The 21,670-nt window shown below is 37.2% G+C and overlaps 1 protein-coding gene across 7 annotated transcripts; it reads right to left on the bottom strand.

Annotated features, from left to right (window-relative positions):
• Positions 1-1,787: 1,787 nt before the first annotated feature.
• LOC148873678 (pre-mRNA-splicing factor SYF2-like) lies at positions 1,788-20,831 on the bottom strand. 7 transcript variants are annotated; one of them, XR_016110691.1, is made up of 8 exons: positions 20,419-20,755; positions 19,975-20,144; positions 14,799-15,007; positions 14,440-14,680; positions 12,587-12,723; positions 12,274-12,502; positions 5,272-5,372; positions 1,788-2,218 (listed from the first exon to the last, which is right to left on the bottom strand). XR_016110691.1 is itself a non-coding variant. In XM_088980644.1 (7 exons), exons 2-6 carry the CDS (start codon positions 20,096-20,098, stop codon positions 12,275-12,277), a joined length of 939 nt encoding a protein of 312 aa, XP_088836770.1. In that variant the 5' UTR covers positions 20,099-20,144; positions 20,419-20,831; the 3' UTR covers positions 1,788-2,218; position 12,274. The 7 variants fall into 7 exon arrangements, 4 of the variants coding, with proteins under 4 accessions (XP_088836770.1, XP_088836837.1, XP_088837088.1 ...); XR_016110703.1 differs by having other exon boundaries at positions 1,788-2,215; XR_016110708.1 differs by lacking the exon at positions 1,788-2,218 and adding an exon at positions 5,085-5,158.
• Positions 20,832-21,670: the final 839 nt, after the last annotated feature.

Raw genomic sequence — 21,670 nt, 5'->3', positions numbered from 1 at the left:
AGAGCATGGCATCAACAATTTCTGTTACGTTCTGTCATCACATTAACTGAAGGGATCAGTAAGTATAGTTTACCCTAAACCTCAAGAGAGGATTTTGGAGAGGTTTAAGTAATTTACCCTATAAAATATTAACAATATAATTCAGCAAGTTATATTAGTTGCTTTGAATTTGGATTTTGGTTCGAAAAACTTGGTTTTGAATAAGATTACATGCATAAGACTAACAAAAAACATTATAGTTTTTAATTAGTTGCTTTGATATCCAGCAAAATAAATTTTAAAATAAAACAGTTGCTATGATTATGAATCGGAGTCAATGGCCGATAAGTCTAGATATATCATCACTATGAAAAAAATACTCTCACAGCTTTGGATTTAAAACTAATACGGACTGCATGAGATAAGGGCAACTTGATAACTTAAGTGCCTAAACCGAATTATTTATTGTTAGTTTTAATAAAGGTCAAGGTCGGATTCCTTACTCCTTAATCAAACAAAAGGAACTAGCTATTTAAAATTTTAAATGACTCACACCACAATTAACTCCAATGACTTAGCCAAAATATGGGAACTAAAATTCCCCTCCCAAATATTAGTTTTTCATGTATCATTTCCTTTGTAATAAACTCCTGACAAAAAAAAAAAAAAAAAAAAGCTTTCTCATAAGTAGGGGAATGGATATTGATGGATTATGTAGCATTTGTGGTGAGGAAGAATAGGACATCAACCATATATTTGTCAAATGCCCCCATACTAGACAAGTGTGGCTTTCAACCCAGAGTACTTTCGAGCTTACAAATGGTTTTAACTTTTAACCACTCAATTCAAGAGGTTTGGAAGAATCTTTCGAATCCTAGTTTTGAACCTCAGTTTGATCCAGATATAAAAGAAAAGTTCACCATCCTCTTATGGCATGTTTGGAAGAAACGGAATGAGTAACAGCGAATGCTTACCTCCTCCTATCATTCTTAACAGAGCACTAAATTCCTTTTGGGAGATTAAATCTTGCTCCATTGAAAGAGTAAAAAGTGACTAATCTTGGATACCAATCAAATGGTCAAACCTGCTTGGATGCCATTAAAATTAACTTTGATGCCTCTTGCGTGTGAACTGCTGGATGTGTTGCAAGAAACCATTTGGGCCAAATCCTGGACTTGAAAGCTTGTAGTATTGACACTACGACCATTAATTTAGTTGAAGCATGGGCAACTTGGGAAGCCCATTATGTCGCTAAGAACTTCACCAACAATCGCATTTTTTATCGAAAGTAACTCCAAACTTGTCATTGACCGCCTCACAGCAACAAAATCAAGACCCTATAGAGAATAGAGATCGAAGACAATCATTGAAGATTGCAGGTTGCTTCGCTCTCAGATCGAAGTAATAGTAGAGTATCACCGTGTCTTTAGATAAGCCAATAAGGCAGCAGATTGGTTAGCAGACGGAGCTCATTTTTCTTCAGTTTCTTTGGATTCCCTGCCTAGAGACTTATCGGTTATTAATTGTTTAGATTTCTGGGGACGTGCTATCCCCGTGCTGTGTAACCCTTTTTTTTTATCAAACAAAAGAAGCAAGAAAAGAATGAAGAGAAGACGCGAACTTCAGAAAGAAAGCGGATCTGGACTTGATATAGGCTGAGGCATGGTAGATTTTGAATTGTAGTCAGAGTCCGCAATATAAAACTTAAAAAAAAAAAAAAAAAAAAAAAAGATTTAGAAGTCCGCATTAGCTACGAACTTTTGCAAGTCTGCAAGTTTTGTTTATTAGTTTCCATGCTGCATGAATAATTAAAACAATTGCATAAGCAGTTGCATATATAATAGTGAAACTGTGAAACAGGGATTTTGGATGGAATGTTAAAAACATCAAAATATCTGATGTGTATCCCAACACCTCATAACCAGAGCCCAACTGTGAGCAGGCGTCTCTGTTTCATATGAGGTGATGGCTAAATCTCATACATGTTCTTAATTTTACATCCAAAATGAACCACCCCCTAAGAAGCCACCTGTTGATCTTTGCTGCAGCATCACGACTAAAGCACAACTGCATCCTTGCAATGCTCAAAGCGTAAACAGTTTTTACAGCCAAAGTTTTTATGGCTTTCACCCAGTCCAATGCATCATCGACTTAATCCATGCACCAACTGTTCAATGGGCCGTCATCTTTTCATACTAAACAAAATCATGCAGACTGCCAAAAGATGTATGGAAATCTGCTGCAGCATCAAAAGAGTGAAATAAAATCAATAAAGGCCATATCCATTCAATTTTCATAAACAAGATGATGAACTCCTGTTGGATAGAAACATTTGCCACGTTATTTCTATTAATACTGTTATAAAGTCGAATAATTAATATGAGAAATAACATGATGTCATGATATATTCAGATATCAATTTAGAAATGTGAATGTGAATTTACCAAAAAATTAGAAATGTGAAAACCGGGTGGTAATAATTACATGTATAACTCTTGCAACAACAAAATTAGGTTTCCTTGCATATTTTTGTTTTACCCTCCAAAATTTTTTCTACATAAACTAAAATATTCAAATGTGAAAACCGGGTGATAATATACTAAGAACATGATACTCTTCCACTTGCTCATATTGCAATATTTCAAATCTTATATTATTTGCATTTAATCTACCCCACTATGAAGAAAGATGGCAGAGGGAAATAGGAGAGACCTGTTGCAAATGCTCACCAAATGGGAAAGTATGGTAGCATCCAATTAATGTCGATCTACAAGTAGAAGATTTGAATGAGAAAAGAAATTTTCTTCCATTTCTATTTGCAGTTCTAGGTAAAATATGGGGTTTAAGAAGCCTATTCAAGAGAAGGAAACCATTAGTCCAGTTTTGTTTCCTTCTGAACATTTATAGTGAAGGGTAGATGTTTTGCACCCACATGGTTGGCATGACCTGTAAACCCATTTAGAACAGCAGTTTAATGTTGCATATTTTCAGCTCCTATGGAATAAGTTTTAATTTAGAAAATATAGAACTTGATTGGCTTAATTAAGAAAGTGGAGAGAAGACTGTTAGAGTCCTATCTTTTTTTTTTTTTTTTTGAGAGTAAGTATTGAATTATATTATAAATGAAACAGAACTCGTGTACAGCCAGAAGCTGTACTCGGGGACTGTACAAAAGCTGCCCCTGCAGCACTATACCACCAAACCCTGCTTTACAAAAAGATTTTCATACACAAAAAAAGGAATTACTACCTTTCTCCAATCTCCATAGCCCACCTTGGTTTTCCCCAAATCTCCAAAACCATGGTTTAAAGTGTCCATAAATTTCCTAATATTTCCATGACATATGTCCATTTCCATGGATAGCAACACAATTTTACTAGAATGGACATATTTCCCTAGCAAACAGTACCAGCACTATGTGGCAGCACACGAGATACTATTATAACATAAGTTGGTGACAATATTGTCGATATGTGGAGTAGCAACGTTATTGTTCGCCTAACGTACATGATTACCACTTTGAGTCAGACCGATATTCATTCCAAACATGAAGTTCAATATTAGCTTTGTTTGTGCAACTGATTTTTTGTGTTCTACCAACTATTAGAATCGTTTGCATTTTCTATGAGTTTAAAATTTGCTTGAACTCATTCTATCATGTAGTTTTAAATCCTAAGATTTACAGAATAACTTCATAACATATTATTTTGTCTATAACCTAAGTTTCTTAGCTTTGTTTAATGATTTGGAACAAAATAATAATTTAAAAAGGTGTTCCTATGCATCTTTTATCATTTTATAACATATCACTATATATTTTTGCATATTCAAAAATGTTTCCACCGTCTATAATTTTTTACAATATATTCATACGATGTTTCCAACATTTCCAACAGGTTTCCTATATTTAGACGACCAACATTTCCACCAACACCAACATTTTAAACCTTGTCCAAAACCATTTTCCCAACAGATTCTTTATAATCCTCACACTGAGGCCTCCTTGGAGTTTTGGTTTGCACACCTTGTTGCAATTGGCCAAGTGATATTTTTTTTCTCCTCTTTCTATCCTTTCCATAGAAAACCTCTCAGTTTCTTTTCAATAAGAACCGCCATTTCAGCCAGGATTGGATACAATGAGTAAATACATTGATCCAGCTCCCTATCATTCAGGTTTCTTCTAAACTGTGGGGATCACAATGCCATTCTGCAACTGCAAATATTCTGCAACTTAAGACAGTCCGGTCGTTTATTTGTCCTCTCCATTATCTTTAGGTTAAAATACTTAAACTACCCCTAGATTTTCTGAAATTGACTTTTTTATTTCTTTTGAAGAACTATACAACAGGGGGTAGCCCATCCCCCGACCCAAACCCGCCCAACCCAGGTGCAGGCAGGATTCAATCCCAAGTCTCTACTACAACCAGCAGGAGACCTTACCAACCAGCTTGGCACCTTGCTCCAGAATTGACTAATTGTACCCTTACTGTTTGCAAAGTGACTTAAAGTACCCCCCAGGTTTCTGACAATAGGCCAAATGCCCCCCCCCCATCCATTAGTTCTCTGTCATACTCATATTCCATTCACATGTGACATCATGTGACTTAGAATATTTTAAAAAGCCAATTTTGCCCACTCTTTCTTCTTCACCATCTCTAGCCACCAAAAACCATCTCTGCTATCACCAATATCCCCCAATTTCCACCAATGAATAATAATAGAAAGAGTTTCTTCCATAGCCAAAGAAAAAGCTTGGGAATCTCAGTGACCCAAACTTGAAGCTGCTTCTTCTCTGCAAATGGACAAGTCAGGCTCGTGCACTGACTTTATTCAATTTATGTACGTCTGACATGCCTTACTTGAAAAACCAAACTTTGTCTGTTATGGCCCTGTTATTATCTGCTTGATGCATAAATGATGGTACTGCAAATGGACTTTCTTTGCACACATCGACTGGCAAAGGAAACGTAAAAAAAGATAAAGAGGGGAGGGAAGGAGGTGAGATGCTGCTTGTAAACAGACTCAGATAAAAGCCCAGATTTGAACTATCCAGTACCCACCCAAACTCAAAAAGGGTACTTGATAGTTGGATTATGGAACCATTGTTAATCACCAAGGTTCCCTTACTATTGTTGTAAAAGACAAACTGTTTCCTGTTTCCCACCGTTTCTACATGAAACTGCAAAAGGACAGAGAAAACAAACAGAAAAGAGTACTAAATTTTCAAGTTCTTCAAAATGCTCAAATACAAGTTTCACAATTAAACCATTGTTATCACCAAGGTTCCCTTACTCCGTTTTCTCTTTTATTTCCCTCTGCACTTGTTTTCATGGACGTTAGGATTTAGCGCAACATTGACATCCTTCAACGATTGATAGCACTCTTCTCTGAATCTGGAAAATAGGACAGCGCCCTCCATTAGCCTACATTTTGAATACATCTCTCATCATAACACTATAATCTACTCCTATTAAGGTCATGCCATAATGTACTATGGCTTAGAATAATGAGGACCATTTTTGTTTTCTGGATAATTCAATGTGTCAAAAGAAATGGCAAACAGTCAACGATGTCAGAAGATTAATGCCGTCTGGATTGGATTAATCAAACATTTTTTTTTTGTCAATAACAGTGAATTTGAAGGATTGAAAAATTAAATAGCAAAGGAGCTAAACATTCTTTAACTCCCAAATACATCCAAGGTACACCCAAAATGTAAAGCAATTACAACACAGCCCAAAAAATAGAGTTTCTGTTCATCCCTTGCCTAGCTAGACCATCTACCAATGAATTTGCATTTTTCTTTACCCAAGTACATTGAATTTCATTATCCTTAGTCAGCCACTTAAATTTCCTCTTTTTATTGTTGTAATTCCAAAGCCTAGAGTTGTCCTCTTTTAGCCAGTTCACCACAGTTTCAGAGTCTCCTTCTATGATCAATTTATTAATATACATGTCCTTGACCCTTTGTACCCCTTCAAGAACTACTAGTATCTCAACCCTCAAGGAATCTCCCACCCTAATTGGACCAAAATACACAGCTAACAGATTCCCTTTTTCATCCCTTATCCGGAGAACCCTGGATTACCCACACTGCTGCCATCAAAATTCAGTTTAGAAAAACTGTGAGGTGGACTGCCTACATAAGGAGGAAATAAGCTGGAGGCAAAAATCTAGATGTAAGTGGCTGCAAGAGGGGGATAGGAATACCAAGTTCTTTCATTTTCTAGCTAATGGAAGGAGAATGAGGAATTTTGTTTCCAAATTGGGGGTGGATGGAGTTGAGTTGACACAACAAGATGAGATTGCAAGGGCCTTTGTAGGACATTTTAAATCTATCTTAAGGAGGCTTGTGAGTAGGAGGGTGTGGTTGGAAGGCTTGGACTGGCCAGATGTGGGGTTTGATAATAAGAGAAGATTGGAAAGAAGGTTTGAATTGGAAGAAAATAAGGAGACTGTCTTCTCAATGGATAGAGCAAAAGCTCTAGGTCCAGATGGTTTCACAATGGCTTTTTACCAAGATTGTTGGGATATTTTGAAAGATGATATGTAATTGGTGTTTGAGGAATTTCATAGGAGAGGAGTGGTTAACCCGGGTGTGAACTCCACCTTTTTAGCCGTGGTTCCGAAAAAGAAAGATGTGTCCCACCCTAAGGACCTTAGGCCTATCAGCTTGGTAAATAGTTTGTATAAGATCCTGGCCAAGGTGTTGTCCCTGAGATTGAAGTATTGCCAGATATCATTACATCAAATCAAGGAGCCTTTGTGAGCGGAAGACAAATTACTGACCAAATCCTAATTGCTAATGAGAGTGTTGAGAATTTCAGAAATGGTGGGAAGAAGGGAGTGGTATGTAAGCTGGATCTGGAAAAGGCTTATGATCTGGTAGATTGGGACTTTTTGTGGGGAGCGATGTCCAAATTTGGATTTGGGGATAGAGCAAATGGATTATGGGGTGTGTTCGGAACTGTCATTATTCTGAATTAGTGAATGGGACTGTGGTTGATTTCTTTCTAGCCATAAGGGGTATAAGACAAGGGGACCCCCTCTCTCCCTTTTTGTTCACATTGATTACTGATGTATTGGGGAGATTGATTCACAGGGCCGATTCTAGAGGTTGGAGAGTTGGAAGGGAGGAAACCCCCCTCACCCACCTACAGTTTGCAGATGACACGATTTTGCTTTGTGAAGGAGGAAACTTAGACTATATTAGGAATATGAAATTGGTGGTACTTCTTTTTGAACAGATGTCAAATTTGAAGGTGAACTTCGAGAAAAGTTGTGTAGTGGGTGTGAATTTGGAGGAGCAAGAAACTAGAGAGTGCAGAAGTGCTAAGGTGTATGGTCTCAGAATGACCATTGAACTACTTGGGATTGCCTTTGGAGGACAACCCAAAGAGAGAGAGTTTTTGGAATCCGGTGGTGGAAAGATTTGAGAAGAGACTTGCAGCTTGGAAAAAAAATTATCTTTCTCTTAGAGGTAGGACAACATTGATTAAGGCTACTGTAGCAAATTTCCCCATCTATTTCCTGTCAATGTTCAAAATCCCAGTAAAGGTTGCTAACAGACTGGAAAAAATGATAATAGACTTCCTTTGGGAGCCGTGAGCGGAGAAGAGGGACCATAGGGTAAACTAGAAGGTGGTGACTGGAAGTAAAAGCAATGGTGGGCTAGAGCTTGGGAATATTAGAAAAAGAAATCTAGCACTCTTAGGGAAATGGTTGTGGAGATTCCCACTAGAGAAGGATAAACTATGGGCCAAAATAGTGGTAAGCATACATGGGCTAGAGTTGAACGGATGGGATGCTATAATTCTGGCAAGGACCACTAGTGCCTCGCCTTGGAAAGCCATTCATGACTTATTGCCAGTTTTCTCCCCTCTTATCAAGTGGCGTACGAAGAGGGGAAGGACTATGTGGAGAGGGCTGAGGGCAGCAGTATGCTGGTCTTTGTGAGAAGAAAGAAATTCTAGAATCTTCTCTGATGTAGAGAGAGGTGCTGAAGAGTTGAGAGCCTTGATACACATAAGGGTCATTCAATGGTTGAAGTCCCTAGAGCTTTTCACAGAATATATAGTGGATGATATGTTGAGAAAATGGGGTGAGATTGCTAGCTATACCTAGACTAAAGCTGGGGTGTTTTTTGGATGCCCCCACCAGCGGGCTCCATAAAACTAGACTTTTATGGAAGTAGCATAGGGAACCCCGGACAAGCAAGGATTAGGGGTGTCTTTAGGGATGAGAATGGGGTTGTTTCTACCTTGTTCTTAGGCCCAATTGGGGTAGGTGATTCTCTCAGAGTTGAGATCCACGTAGTTATAGAAGGTGTCCAAAAAGCTAGAGAGATGAATATCAAAAAACTCATAATTGAAGGGGACTCAGAGGTGGTGGTTGGGTGGTTGAACAAAGAAGAGAGTGGTTTATGGAATTATAGTAATTTGAAGAGGAAATTCAGATGGCTGGTTTGAGAAATGGAAGTTAAAATTGTTTGGGTGAAAAGATCAGCTAATTCTTTTGCTGATGGGTTAGCTAAACAAGGGGTGGACAGGGATGTCATGTTTTGGGCACAGATGTAATTTAATTTATTTTTCTCCTGCTCTCTTGTTTCTTCTCTTGGGGCTTATGTTGTAATTGGAAGATAAGAAAGTTTTGTCTTCCTCCCTGTAATTATTGTGATACTTAATGAATTGTGTTATTGATCAAAAAAAATGTGAGGTGGAGGGGTCCAACAAGAACTTGAAACCTTCTTAGTTGGAGCTGATTCTGCAATCTCCTTTCAATTTCTTAGCAACTCATCAATTGAGACATCCGCAAACATGTCCAAAGTTTTCAACCAATGTATCACCCATTCACCCTAATATAAATGATTTCCAATGTTACTTCCAAGCTTCTCTCCTTATCTAAAAAAATCCGTGAATTTCTCTCTTCCCAAACAGTCAAACAAATTGCAGCCCTAGCACATCTCCACATAATCTTAGCCCTTTTTGTTGGCCAGTTAGGCATGGAAGTAAATAAGCTTTGCACATTCAATGGGAGAGTTCACCTACACCCAAACAGAGAAGTAACTCATTCCCAAATGACTTTAGCAAACTGATAGGAAATTAGTAAATGGAATCCAAACTCACCATCAATTTTACAAAGGACACACCAATGAGGAGACAAACAGCTATTGGGTCTTTTTCTTTAAAGTAAATCACCTGTATTTACTTTTTTCCAGAAAGGCTTCCCAATAGAAACTCCCAACCTTCGGAGGTATAGGTTGACACCACACCTCTTTAACAAGGAAGGACAGTCCAACAAACGAAGGTTGTATTAGGGCTTTAAAGAATAAGGCACAAGTGAAGGAACCCAAGGGAGTGAGTGTCCAAATTCTACTGTCTGCCTTTGTTGGCTCTAGGAAGACCCCTTCAAGGATGAATAATAAGATTGAAGTACAACCTAACTTTGTGTCCCCGATGACTCTTCTCAAACCCAAGTTCCAACCAAACCCAAAAGTTGAGTTAGAAGGTACAAGGAAGGAGGATACTAGTTCATTTTTAAGGGTAGAGATAGCAAAAAGAGTCAAAAATTGGTCTTTTAAAGAGGAATGCCCAACCCAAACATATTCCCAAAATTTAATGAGGTTGCCTGAGTGCAAGCCATACCTGATCCAGGGAGAGAACAAGGGGAAAATAGCTTGAATAGCTTTCTAGGGAGACGCTCTTATAATCCTTGCCAGAATCCAAGAGTCCCATCCATTGTCCGCAACCCAATGAATACTACCCACTATCTTAACCCAAAGTTTATCATATCAATTTCCCTAGTAGTGCCAAGTTCCTATTCAGCTATTCCTTATGTTCCCAATACCCAGACCTCCCTCCTTCTTGCTCCTTCACACCACCTCCCACCTAACCCTATGGCTAGGGGTGATCATGGGCCAGGCCGGGCTTTGCACTTATGATAAGGGTTATAGCTTAGGCTCGAGCCCAGGCCCGGCACAGCCAAGGGTTCCAAGCCTGAAACATAAGCCCTATCCCAGGTCCACACAGGCCCGAGCCAGGTCAGGCCTGATTCTGGGCCAATGTCTTTCATATATAAAACATTACATATCTATAATATTTTATATTAAATGACATAACATGCATATAAACTTTTATTTTATATATTATATAATGTAAAATATTACATATAATAAAAATTATGCATGTCATGTTATAATATTTATATATAAAATATACAATATAATGTAAAATAACATGTATACATATGTATACATTATACACAAAATGTGATATGTGGGTCGGGCCCGGGCTGGGCTTAAAGTATTAAGCCCAGCCCTAAAATTTGCTGGCCTGATGTGGGCCCGGGCCCAGGCCAGGCCTAAACACAAAACCCAGGCCCAAGCCCGGAATTTTCGGGCCGGGCCAGGCTGAAATGATCACCCCTACCTATGGCCCCTCTTCTCTTCCCTCGGCTCCCAGAGAAAGTCTATCATTAGTTTTTCCAACCTGCTAGCCACCCTAACCGGAATCTTAAAGGCCGACAAGAAATATGCAAGAAGGATTAATCAAACATATGGGAAACTACTTATCTTCTTTGGAAAAGAAAAGAACATTTCCATACAACGAATAAAATGCACTTACCTGTTAGTCTAAAAGGCACCTTTGCTCCACTTCTCATTAAATGCAACCTACATCCTACATTCAGTGTAGGTATAATAGTAGCAGCAGAAGAAAGTCCTTGTGAATTACAAGGAAATGCAGCCAAGAAGTCCATTGATGTTTGTTTTTCTGGTGGATGTAGGTTACAAATACCATTTTGAAAATTTGAAGAAAAATGAAGAATAAAATAGACATTTCAATCTTTTCATCCATACCTAACAGCGATGTCCTATTGTCAAAAAACTCTGGGGTACTTTTAAGTCATTTTGCAATCAATAAGTTCGTCAATTTTGCAAAACCCAGCGGTAGTTTAAATATTTTACCCTTATCTTTATTTTGTTTTTAGAAGTTGGCTTGGTAGAGAAAAGGGGAGAGAGCTGCGAGAGCCATGTTCCTTATTTGCCTTCTCTACTGTGTTAAGTTTTTCCCCTTCTGCCAGAGATTTAATTTGTTTTCTAGTTTCTACTGCATGGTAAAAAGGCTTATCTGGTTTACCTCCCCCAATGCACCACCCAAAAGTCTGATAGAATTTAGATAATTAGATATGGAATTGATCTTTCAAATTAATATTTAGAATTGGCCCCATTATATCTTCAAATCCATATTTTTTCCTCCAAGGATGCAAGAAAAAAGGCAAATAAAACTTCAATTTTCAAAATCAGCGTTTCTTTGTCTGAAGACTCTGAAACTTTATTGAGCATCTTTCTCCCAGGTTTGCTGCTTAAGCACCCAAATAATAGTAGGTAATTTTTTTTTTTTGAGAGAGAGAGAAGGTAAAGTAATGATTTATATTGAAGTAAATTGTAGGCACAGATTACAAGTAGGTAATATGTTCATCTCTTAAACTTCACAAGAACAGCCCCTTACCCAAGCCAAATATCATTAAAGATAGCTACAAACAAAATCCTGCACCAGAAGATTCATATAACTATATGAGTCAGCCTAGAGACATACCAGATACCATAGTTCCAAGGTAATTACACCTAAGTTCCTAAGGCGTCATTGTCACATAGCATTGCACATTCTTTTGGCCAACCACAATTACAAATTCCTCTGGCCTCAAGCTCAAGGATACAACAAGTACTTCTCTCTAACTCTACAGATCACAATGCTCATCCCCACACTTAAAGGTTGCCTATAACTGACAACAAGGGGTTCAAATAAGGGGAGAAGAGTAAGCAAAAACCTTTCTCAAGGTGGCTTGAGTCAACATTCCAAAACTCAAAATTGAGTTTTCTTTTCTTTTCAATTGTTAGCTCTAAAATTAAACTGAAGCAGAAGAAAGAACAACAAACAAAGTTTACACTCCTACAAGTTGAGCATCCTTTAACCATGGGAGAATGAATTTACTACAATTACTCTCCTCATGGTGCCATTGTCAATCCTACAAGATCCAATGGTGCCTGATATCTTGCTCAAGTCTCCCTCAGCCTTTGATTTGGAAAAGGGCTTGGTGTTTTTCCCTTCAATTTTGTTGTTCATTAATTTCTTCTGTACTTCAGAATAAATTTCTTGATCAGTTACTAATAAAAAAATGACACCTACAAAGAAATCCAGGGAGAGAAAGCAAGATAGGGAAGACAATTTAATTGACAATTATGCTGATGATCTTTACAAGCGCAATAGATTAATGCAGCCAATTCATGCATTGTACCTTAGTCTGGCAAGGCAGTTCCCCGCTCAAGGTTGTTCTTAATCTCCAGTGTATATTTTCCAAAGGCTCTTTCAATCTTCTTGTTGAAATGTTCATTCCGATCATTGATGGAGTCAATATCCTTCTCTTCATGGAACCTGCGTCTCCTACTAAATGCCTTTCGCTTCTCCTCCTTGTCCTGGAGCTCCTTCACCATCTTGTCAATCTTCTCCTCTGAGGTCTTTGGTGTCTGCAGAAGGGAGAAAAGATGAGAATGGACAACCAGTGATTCTATTCTAAGATTAGCATAATAGAGTTTCTTTGAAGACATCACCTTTCCATATTGAAGGCTGGAAGCATCACGGTAGAACTCTGGATCAGCTTCTTTCATTCTATTATATTCTTCAATATCACACTCTATGTTCTTTGTCCGCTTTTTGTAGGCATTATACAGAGTTTTCTGATTGAAAACTGTCCAGAAAGATATCATAAGTTGGCTTAAATATCAAATTCCCCATTTACAGGCACACAATTGTAGTAAGAGGAAAAGAATCCATTCGAAACAATTAACCAATTATTAGGTAAGATACAAGCATCTAAAATATGCAGAAGTAAGGCTGACAGTCTTCAACCATAGAGCTATGGTCTTTTGTCCCCAACACATTTCTTCTCTATGAATAATAGTAGACAGTTTTCTCTTTAACTCTACTTTCTCCAATTCAGCCAACCTGAACAAATGATCATCTTCATCTATCCAATTAAGCAAAATTTTCTAACAGTTCTATTTCTTTTTTTTTTTTTTTTGATAATTGAAATGATTTTATAAATCAGCAATAAAAATAGTACAAAGTATAAACTTATTATTATTCATCAAAAAAAATAAAAAATAGTACAAAGTCTTCATGGAAAGGTACGAGTTGCAACCTCTCCGGGCTATTTAAGTACAGATTTCCGAATTAATAACTTACATAGAAGCACAAAAAAGATCTTCCCTAGAAACCCCCTGTTTAGCTAGAGCATCAGCCAAAGAATTAGCAGACCTACTAACCCATTTTACCCCAACTCTCATATTGCTGATTAACCACTTTCTAACAGTTCTATTTCCTTAATTCAACATAACCAAAGAGGTTTGTATATTCCATCCTTTTAGCATCTATTTTATTAATCACACTCACCACGGAAAACTTCTCACTTCTTATTTTTTTCAAAAGGAAAAACATTCATTAATATAAGCATTAAGTCAATTTTTCCAATGTAGTTCTCCACCAATGGTAAAGTATCAGGATGAAAAGCGTGAAAATGCAAGTTAGAGTCTGCAAATGATCAGTTTGGTTTAAAAGGGCAATGCTTCATAGATGTGATAAATTGACAAAACAAAAGTAGGATTATGCTCAAATAAGTCTAAACTATGTATAGAGAATTATGAATTTACATGGAGGAAAAACTGTCCATAATATCAAGGAGGAATTAATAGAAATCATCACCTTCAAAGAAGCAAATTTTGTTAAAACAAGTGAATTGTCTAAGGAGTTTTCAGTGCAGAAAATAATCAGGGGATGGATTCCAGTGGCAAATACATCACCATCAAGGCTCTAACTCAGGAGTTTCGGTTCCCTTCAGGATCTCAAAGATTAAAACTTAACTTTGATGGAAGCTCGATTGGCAGCCCAGGACCTTCTGGTATTGAAGGAGTTTTTGGAGATGGGGAACAAACTGTACTGGCTCTCTTTTCTGGTCCATTAGGAGTGAGAGACACACTTAGAGGAAGTTTTGGCCCTCCTTCAAGGCTTAAGATTGGCTAAACAGTTGGGTGTCCAGAATTTAGAAGTGGAAAGCAACTCCAAGATAGTGATAGGGTGGATGCAAACAAGGAATTTTGGGGTATAGAACCACGGGCAGGTTGTGAGGGACATATTTTGTCTTTCAAGAAAGATTGTGATAAGTCTCAAATGGATTAGAAGATCAGCCAATGGGATGGCTGACAACCTAGCTAAACAAGAGACAAATAGAGGGAGCCATTTTGGGCTGCTATGTGATTTCTTTTTCAGCAATTGTAACATTCTAATTTCAATTGAAAGTTATCGTTTCCAATTGAAAAAAAAAAAACAAAAGAAAAATAAATGGAGGAAAAAAATAAAACAGAATGTAACTAACTAGGAAACAAAGTCACTGGAGACCTAAGCTTACCATCCCAACCAAATGGAGCAGGATCTTTTTCCCATTTTTTGTATTTTGCCTCTGCCATCTCTTCTGTATCAAGCATATATGCCTTTGTCATATCCAAACCATTTGCATCAAGTAGCTTACCAATTTTCTTCTTCCTCTCTTCAAGCCATTTTTGTTTAGAAATACCCCTTGACTCCTCTGGAGCTTCCATTCTTTTCTTCTCCGCAACCATAGCAGTTTGGTTAGCTTTTCTCGCTTCATTCTGCAAGGGTACCATAATGAAAAATAGAATAAAATGGACAGCATTGAATCACCTTCATATTTGCAAATTAAATGTCTTGGCTGAGAATACTACCATTTCAACGTGGAAGAAGGCTTACCATCTTAAGTCTTAACTCGAACAACTTTTTCTGCCTCCCATTGAGTTTTGTGAAGTCTGGTTCCATGTTATCCTCTACAGAATGATCACTATCCTCATCAGCATGTTCTTCAAGGTTAGGTATTTTTCCATGAGGATCTTGATCCTTATCAGGGGCATCTGAATGTGATGGACCACCAGCATCCCCGCCACCAATAGCTTGTCTTACTTCTGAAATGACATGGTGCAGTGATGAAGCATTAAATGCATGACAACATGGACTGCAGTATGAGGAAAATATTTGACTAGGTAGGCCCTTTCATCTTAACACAGTTAACAGGTTAAATCAATTGGAATTAAAAACACAAAATGCTTGACAAATGCCACTCAAGAAATCTCATATCTACTTATTCAATGTAAAGATTCTTTAAACCTCTGGTGATAGTGAAATAAAAATTCATTACATGGTGTAAAGAGACTGGGCCGAATGGGCCCTAGTATCTATTCTTTTAGTTTGTTTTTATTTGTTTGTTGCTAATGGGCCTGTTATTTCTTTTTTTTCTAGTTCTCTTTATGTTACTGCCTAGCTGGCCGCCCATTTAAGGGTATACTTGTAATTATGTCAAAGACTGAAGTTTAGTAAAAGGATTAGAGAAGGGAGGGAAGAGATATTCGAACTCTTCTTCTTCTTCCTCCTCTTTTCTCCATCTTCTTTCTCTTGTACTGCTGTTCTCTTCTTTTCTTCCTCTTTTCTCTCTAATTTTTTCCAAGTTTACATCTGTTTTTTAGAGGACTGATTTACATCTGTTTTTTTTTTGAAAGGTAAAGTATGGTATTTTTTTAATGGGATTATAGATTTGTGCACAACCTCTCTCAAAGAAACCCTAAACCCCGAAGCACTCAAAACCTCTCGAGTTCTCTCTCAAGCCAAAAGATACATACAAGAGACAACCCCCAAAATACATAACTCTTTGTATTCAAGGCGGATCCATAAGCTGAATATACATCGGATGCGGCCCAAGTCCTACGCTTTCACCACAAACCACTGTGAAAATTTGCCTTTGGGCTTTTCTTAACTTAATTTGGAGTGAGTCATGAAGTGAGCCGCAATAAAGAATTCAAGGCACAAACATTACAATAGGAACCCTTAAAGGATTGTCATCGCACCAATGATCCTGCCAAAATTTGACTCTATTCCCTTGATCAATTCTGTATTTAATTCCTTTAGAGATTTCCTAAGAGACAAAAGCAACTCGTTTCTCTAACTTTGGGAGACATCACCTGGCTCCCAACCACGACTTGTAGTATCATATTTGCTCAAAGTAAGCTGCCTCCACAAACTCAGAGGTTCTTCGTTGGATCTCCATAACCATTTTGCAAGAAGTGCCTTCTTCTCTTCATCAATCTTAACCTTCTTATACCCAGGCCTCCTTTCCTCAATGGTTTACAAATTTGACCCCATTTCACCAAGCGAAATTTAAATTCTTCATTAGATCTCCATAACTATTTTGCATTTATTAGATCTGCATCCGCTTTTAAAAGTAATTAAATGACCATCCTTCTTTTGTAAAAGTGTAGGCATCAAATCCATTTAAAAGGTATTTAATAACCCGTCTAGTAAGTAGGGGAAATGAAATTTCAAAGTATCTAAAATAATCACAGATAAGGTAAAATTTGATTAATTTTATAAACATTAAATAATATTTTAATTTTACAAAATGGTGGAAACATACAATATTGTATAAGTAGTTGGCAATGAAAATGCAATAGCTAATCAGTCAGGAATGGATTGTACAAGCACATACTATCCAATTTGTGAAACAAGATATTTTGAATGTCTTTCAAGGCTTTTATGAGAGAGATTCATTGCAAAGGAGTTTAAACACTACTTTTATTACCCTTATTCCAAAGATTGAAGGTGCAGTGAACATAAAAGATTTCAGGTCGATTAGTCTTCTACATAGCTTCTATAAAATCTTAGCCAAAGTCCTTGCAGAGAGAACGAAAGGGGCTTTAGGTAGTGTTATCTCTAACAATCAAAGTGCCTTTGTTCTAGGTAGACAGATGCTTGATTCAATTCTTATTGCTAATGAACTGATTCATTCAAGAAAAAGAGAGGGTTCCCCAGGGTTGATTTGCACTTGATATTGAAAAGGCCTATGATCATGTCAATTGGCGATGTGTTGATTTTGTGTTGCAACAGGTGAATTTTGGGCAAAAATGGAGGAACCAAATTGAAGTATATATCACCTCTCCAAAATTTTCTGCTTTGATTAATGGACAATCTGCAAGCTTCTTTGATAGTTCCAGGGGTCTTAGACAGGGTGATTCCCTGCCTCCACTACTCTTTATATGTGTAATGGAGATCCTCACTTTGTTTTGTAAAAAGGTTGCTGATTCTGGTGAGTGGGAAGGTTTTGCAATTGCTCCAGAGGGGAGAAGGTTAACATTCTCCAATTTGCAAATGATACACTATGTTTTGTGGATGCTCCTCCCTCTCGGGTGGACTTAATTCTTGGGATCTTATATTAGTTTGAGGTGGTCTCTGGTCTTAAAGTCAATTGGAACAAAAGTTAAATCATTCCAGTGGGTCAGGTTTCCAACTTAGTTGATTGTGCGGAGATTTTGGCATGTTAGATTGATCCCTTCCAATTAAATATTTGGGTCTTCCTCTAGGGGAAAGTTGTGGGTTGTCTTCAATTTGGGACCCAGTTATTGAAAGAATGGAGAGAAAATTGGTGTCTTAAAATGCAAAATATATTTCTTTTGGGGGTAGGGTGACTTTGATTAAAGCACACTATCCAATTTAGCTACCAGTTTCCTCTCCCTTTTTCCTATCGCAAACAAAGTTGCAAGAAGGCTTGAAAAACTTCAAAGGAATTTTCTCTGGAGGGGTTGGGGTGAGGAGAAAAAAATTCATCTTGTTAGTTGGGATCAAATCCGTCTCCCCAAGGATTAAGGTGGTTTAGGCATAAGGAAATTAAAAACCTTTAATTCTGCCCTTCTTTGTAAGTGGATTTGGAAATTTGCAGCTGAAAATGATGCTTGGTGGAGATCTCTCATTGTTGGTAATTATGGAGTGGAGTGGGGCAACTGGAGAACCAAGAACCCTCCTCCCAGTTGGGGAAACTCTCTGTGGAAAGGGAAAATGAAGAACTTCTCCGTTCTTGCTGATGGGATCTCAATTAAGGTCGACAATGGTAGTAGAACCAAATTTTGAAAGGATCCTTGGTGCTTGGATGGTTCCCTTGAAGAATCTTTTCCTCTCCTTTTTCAATGTGCATCTAACCAAGAGGCTTTTGTTGATGAGTGTTGCAACTTGTCTAGAGAGTCAATTATTTGGTCCCCTACTTTTAGAAGGAATCTTTTCGACTGGGAGCTGAAAGAGATAGTGAACATGTTGACTATTCTTCAGTCTCAAAAAGTTGATTTCTACTCAGAAGATAAGTGGTATTGGAAGTGGAATCCAAATGGTGTTTTTTCTGTCAATTCTTTGGCTTCCAAACTTTGTAGAATGGGTGCCACTGATTTCCCTTGTTCTCGGGTGTGGAATCCTATTAGCCCATCTAAATCCAACTTCCTGGTATGGACTATGGTTCTAAATAAATGTCTGTCTAGAGCTAATCTTGTGAGAAGGGGCATTCAGCTTTTGTACCTTTCGTGCAGTCTGTGTGGGAACAATTCTGAATCTACTGACCATCTGTGTATTCACTGCCCGTTCTCTTCTCAGCTGTGGAACCACTTTTGCAGCTCCATAAACTTAAGATGGACTATTCCAAGATCGGTAAAGGAGCTTTTGTGTTGCTGGAACATCAAAGGGCTTAACAAGAAAAGGATGGAAGGCTATTCTTAGTGTTGTCTTATGGTCCATCTGGTCCGAGAGGAATAGTAGGCTTTTCTATGATAACGCCTTAAGTCCAGAAGATTTAATCTAGAAAGTTGTGGGCAAGTTAATCTCTTGGGTGTCAGAAGGAGTTTAGAAATTGTAACTTGTCTGTTGCTTTTCATTCTAGTTCTTGGTGGAGTATGTAATTGCTGAGTTATTCATTCTGCCTTTCTGGGACTGATCTCAGCTTGTATGTGCTGCTTTTGATTCAATAAATATTGTGTTACCTTTTTCCAAAAAAACAATTAAAATTGCAGTAAGCTGCACCATTTTTAAGGTGGCTTCCTAAACAGATATATTAAATGATTTCTAACCAAAACAGATAAATTTGCAACCCAATAAGGTTTATCATAATTCCAAGAACTCTTCTCATTTCTTTGCCCTTTGTTACATATTTCTTGTTATAGAACATAGTGCTTTCTTAGTAACTATGTTCTATAAATTTGCAACCTAATAAGGTTTATCATAAATATTACGTCACCTTTTTCCAAAAAAACAATTAAAATTGCAGTAAGCTGCACCATTTTTAAGGTGGCTTCCTAAACAGATATATTAAATGATTTCTAACCAAAACAGATAAATTTGCAACCCAATAAGGTTTATCATAATTCCAAGAACTCTTCTCATTTCTTTGCCCTTTGTTACATATTTCTTGTTATAGAACATAGTGCTTTCTTAGTAACTATGTTCTATAAATTTGCAACCTAATAAGGTTTATCATAAATATTACGTCACCTTTTTCCAAAAAAACAATTAAAATTGCAGTAAGCTGCACCATTTTTAAGGTGGCTTCCTAAACAGATATATTAAATGATTTCTAACCAAAACAGATAAATTTGCAACCCAATAAGGTTTATCATAATTCCAAGAACTCTTCTCATTTCTTTGCCCTTTGTTACATATTTCTTGTTATAGAACATAGTGCTTTCTTAGTAACTATGTTCTATAAATTTGCAACCCAATAAGGTTTATCATAAATATTACGTCACCTTTTTCCAAAAAAACAATTAAAATTGCAGTAAGCTGCACCATTTTTAAGGTGGCTTCCTAAACAGATATATTAAATTATTTCTAACCAAAACAGATAAATTTGCAACCCAATAAGGTTTATCATAATTCCAAGAACTCTTCTCATTTCTTTGCCCTTTGTTCCATATTTCTTGTTATAGAACATAATTACTAAGAAAGCAACCAAAAGAAATTCTCTACAAAGGAACAACAAAGAAATCAGCTTTGATCAAAGTTATAACAAAATAAAAGAAATTTAAACAATCCTAAGTTCCTAACAGTAAGGGAAGAAAAAGAAAGTAACCTGATTCCTCTTGCTTGATCCACTCCTTGGCTTCAGCTATTTTTCTGAAGCAATACTCAACGCATTCATGGTACAGATTGGAAGCATTTATGCAATCAGGGTGTACTCTTCTTTCTTCAGACATCCTTACTTCACTTCCAGTAATAACACACCCAAATCCCCTTAATCTACTGTAGAACAAAAACAAATTTACGAAATTACATCCACATCATAAGTTCAAGCGCAGTTTACTAAACTTCAAACCCTAATCTCCTCCCTCTTATACAAGTATTCAGAGCCTATCATCAAGAAAAATTCGCGAGCAACCACGTTAAGCACCCAATATATCAACGAAGAACAAGAAAAAATAAGAAGTAGCTAGAAACCAAACAAACGGTAACAGAAACATGAGATTAAAGAAAATCAAAAATTAGAAATACAGAAATCTAGAAAGCGATGCCAGACCTCAAGCCAATCTTACAAAATTGAACCAGTGCTGCAGATTATTAGGGTTTTGTTCGTTCACACTAGCAGGAAACAAGAAATTGTAAGTGACAGTGGATGACCCAGCAGCCGGTGACCTTCGCCTGGACTCAAACCGATGGAGAAGGGAAGAGGAAACCGGAAGGACGAAGGAATTGGGAAGGAGTGTTTTGTCGCAGACCCTGATCGAGAGTCTCCGTCAGCGCCTTGTGTAAGTAGCAGTTTAGGACTGTTAGATTGGTATCGTACTACGGGGAGTACGAATAGCAGAGCTGTGGGGATGTATGGAACCAACCTGGATAATGCACGCTATACGCCCAGCCCATCAGATATTCTGATCCAAAGAATTAAAAAGATAATACATGTGTGTTTTTGCTTGTTAAGTAAAAGAACTTAAAAGACAAGAAATTTTGCGTATAATTAAAATGTTAAATGTTGACTCTAGTTTCATTCCTTAACCGGTGAATGACCACGAAATTAAAGACAATTACACCTTATAACGCAGTAGGGGTGATGAGGGTCGTGCCGGGCTTTTCACTTATATAAGGGCTATACTTTAGGCTCGGACTCAAGGTTTTTTAACCTGAAACACAAGTTCTAGCCCAAGTTTATATGGGCCTGGGCCGAGTTGGGCCTGATTCTGAGCTAATGTCACTTATATCTAAAACATTATATATCTATATAATAAATGATATAACATGCATATAAACTTATTTTATACATTATATAATATAAAATATTACATATAATATAGATTATACATATCATGCTATAATATTTATATATAAAATATATAATATAATGCAAAATAACATATATGCGTATGTATGCATTATACACAAAATGTATAAGTTTAAATATTTACGAGTCGAGCCGGACCTAAACACAAAACCTAGGCCACTCCTAGAATTTCTAAGCCGGACTTGTGCGGGCCGGGTTGAAATGATCACCCCTAATGTAGAGTATTATTATTGTTTTATTCTTTATTTTTGTTTCTTTTTTTATTATTATTCACAAGAGTTTACGCTTGATTACTTAGTAATTACCCACTTTGAAGGGGTAAGATTCAACTCATTTTACATAGAGTGTGGGTGTACAGATTCATGTTCAGTGATAGTTAAATGGAATATTAAGTGGTTGATTTGGTAAATCAGTGATAAATGCTCGTTTACTCTTAAGGCTTAGTTTGGAAGGAGTATAAATACAAATATTTGCATTACAAATTCATACAAAA

The sequence above is a fragment of the Nelumbo lutea genome, chromosome 1 (assembly GCF_056320005.1).
Source record: "Nelumbo lutea isolate HS-2025 chromosome 1, American lotus-T2T, whole genome shotgun sequence".
Taxonomy (NCBI): domain Eukaryota; kingdom Viridiplantae; phylum Streptophyta; class Magnoliopsida; order Proteales; family Nelumbonaceae; genus Nelumbo; species Nelumbo lutea.
Note: the sequence above shows the minus strand (reverse complement) of the source record. Positions and strands in the feature narration are given on the sequence as shown.

What these genes read in the sequence shown, in the direction of transcription:
- LOC148873678 (XM_088980644.1), bottom strand. Translation starts at nt 20,098, where the DNA reads ATGTCTGAAGAAAGAAGAGTACACCCTGATTGCATAAATGCTTCCAAT. An exon ending in TCGAGTTAAGACTTAAGATG is followed by an intron (nt 14,681 to 14,798) that starts GTAAGCCTTCTT and finishes GTACCCTTGCAG; the next exon opens with AATGAAGCGAGAAAAGCTAA. An exon ending in CCAGCCTTCAATATGGAAAG is followed by an intron (nt 12,503 to 12,586) that starts GTGATGTCTTCA and finishes TCCCTTCTGCAG; the next exon opens with ACACCAAAGACCTCAGAGGA.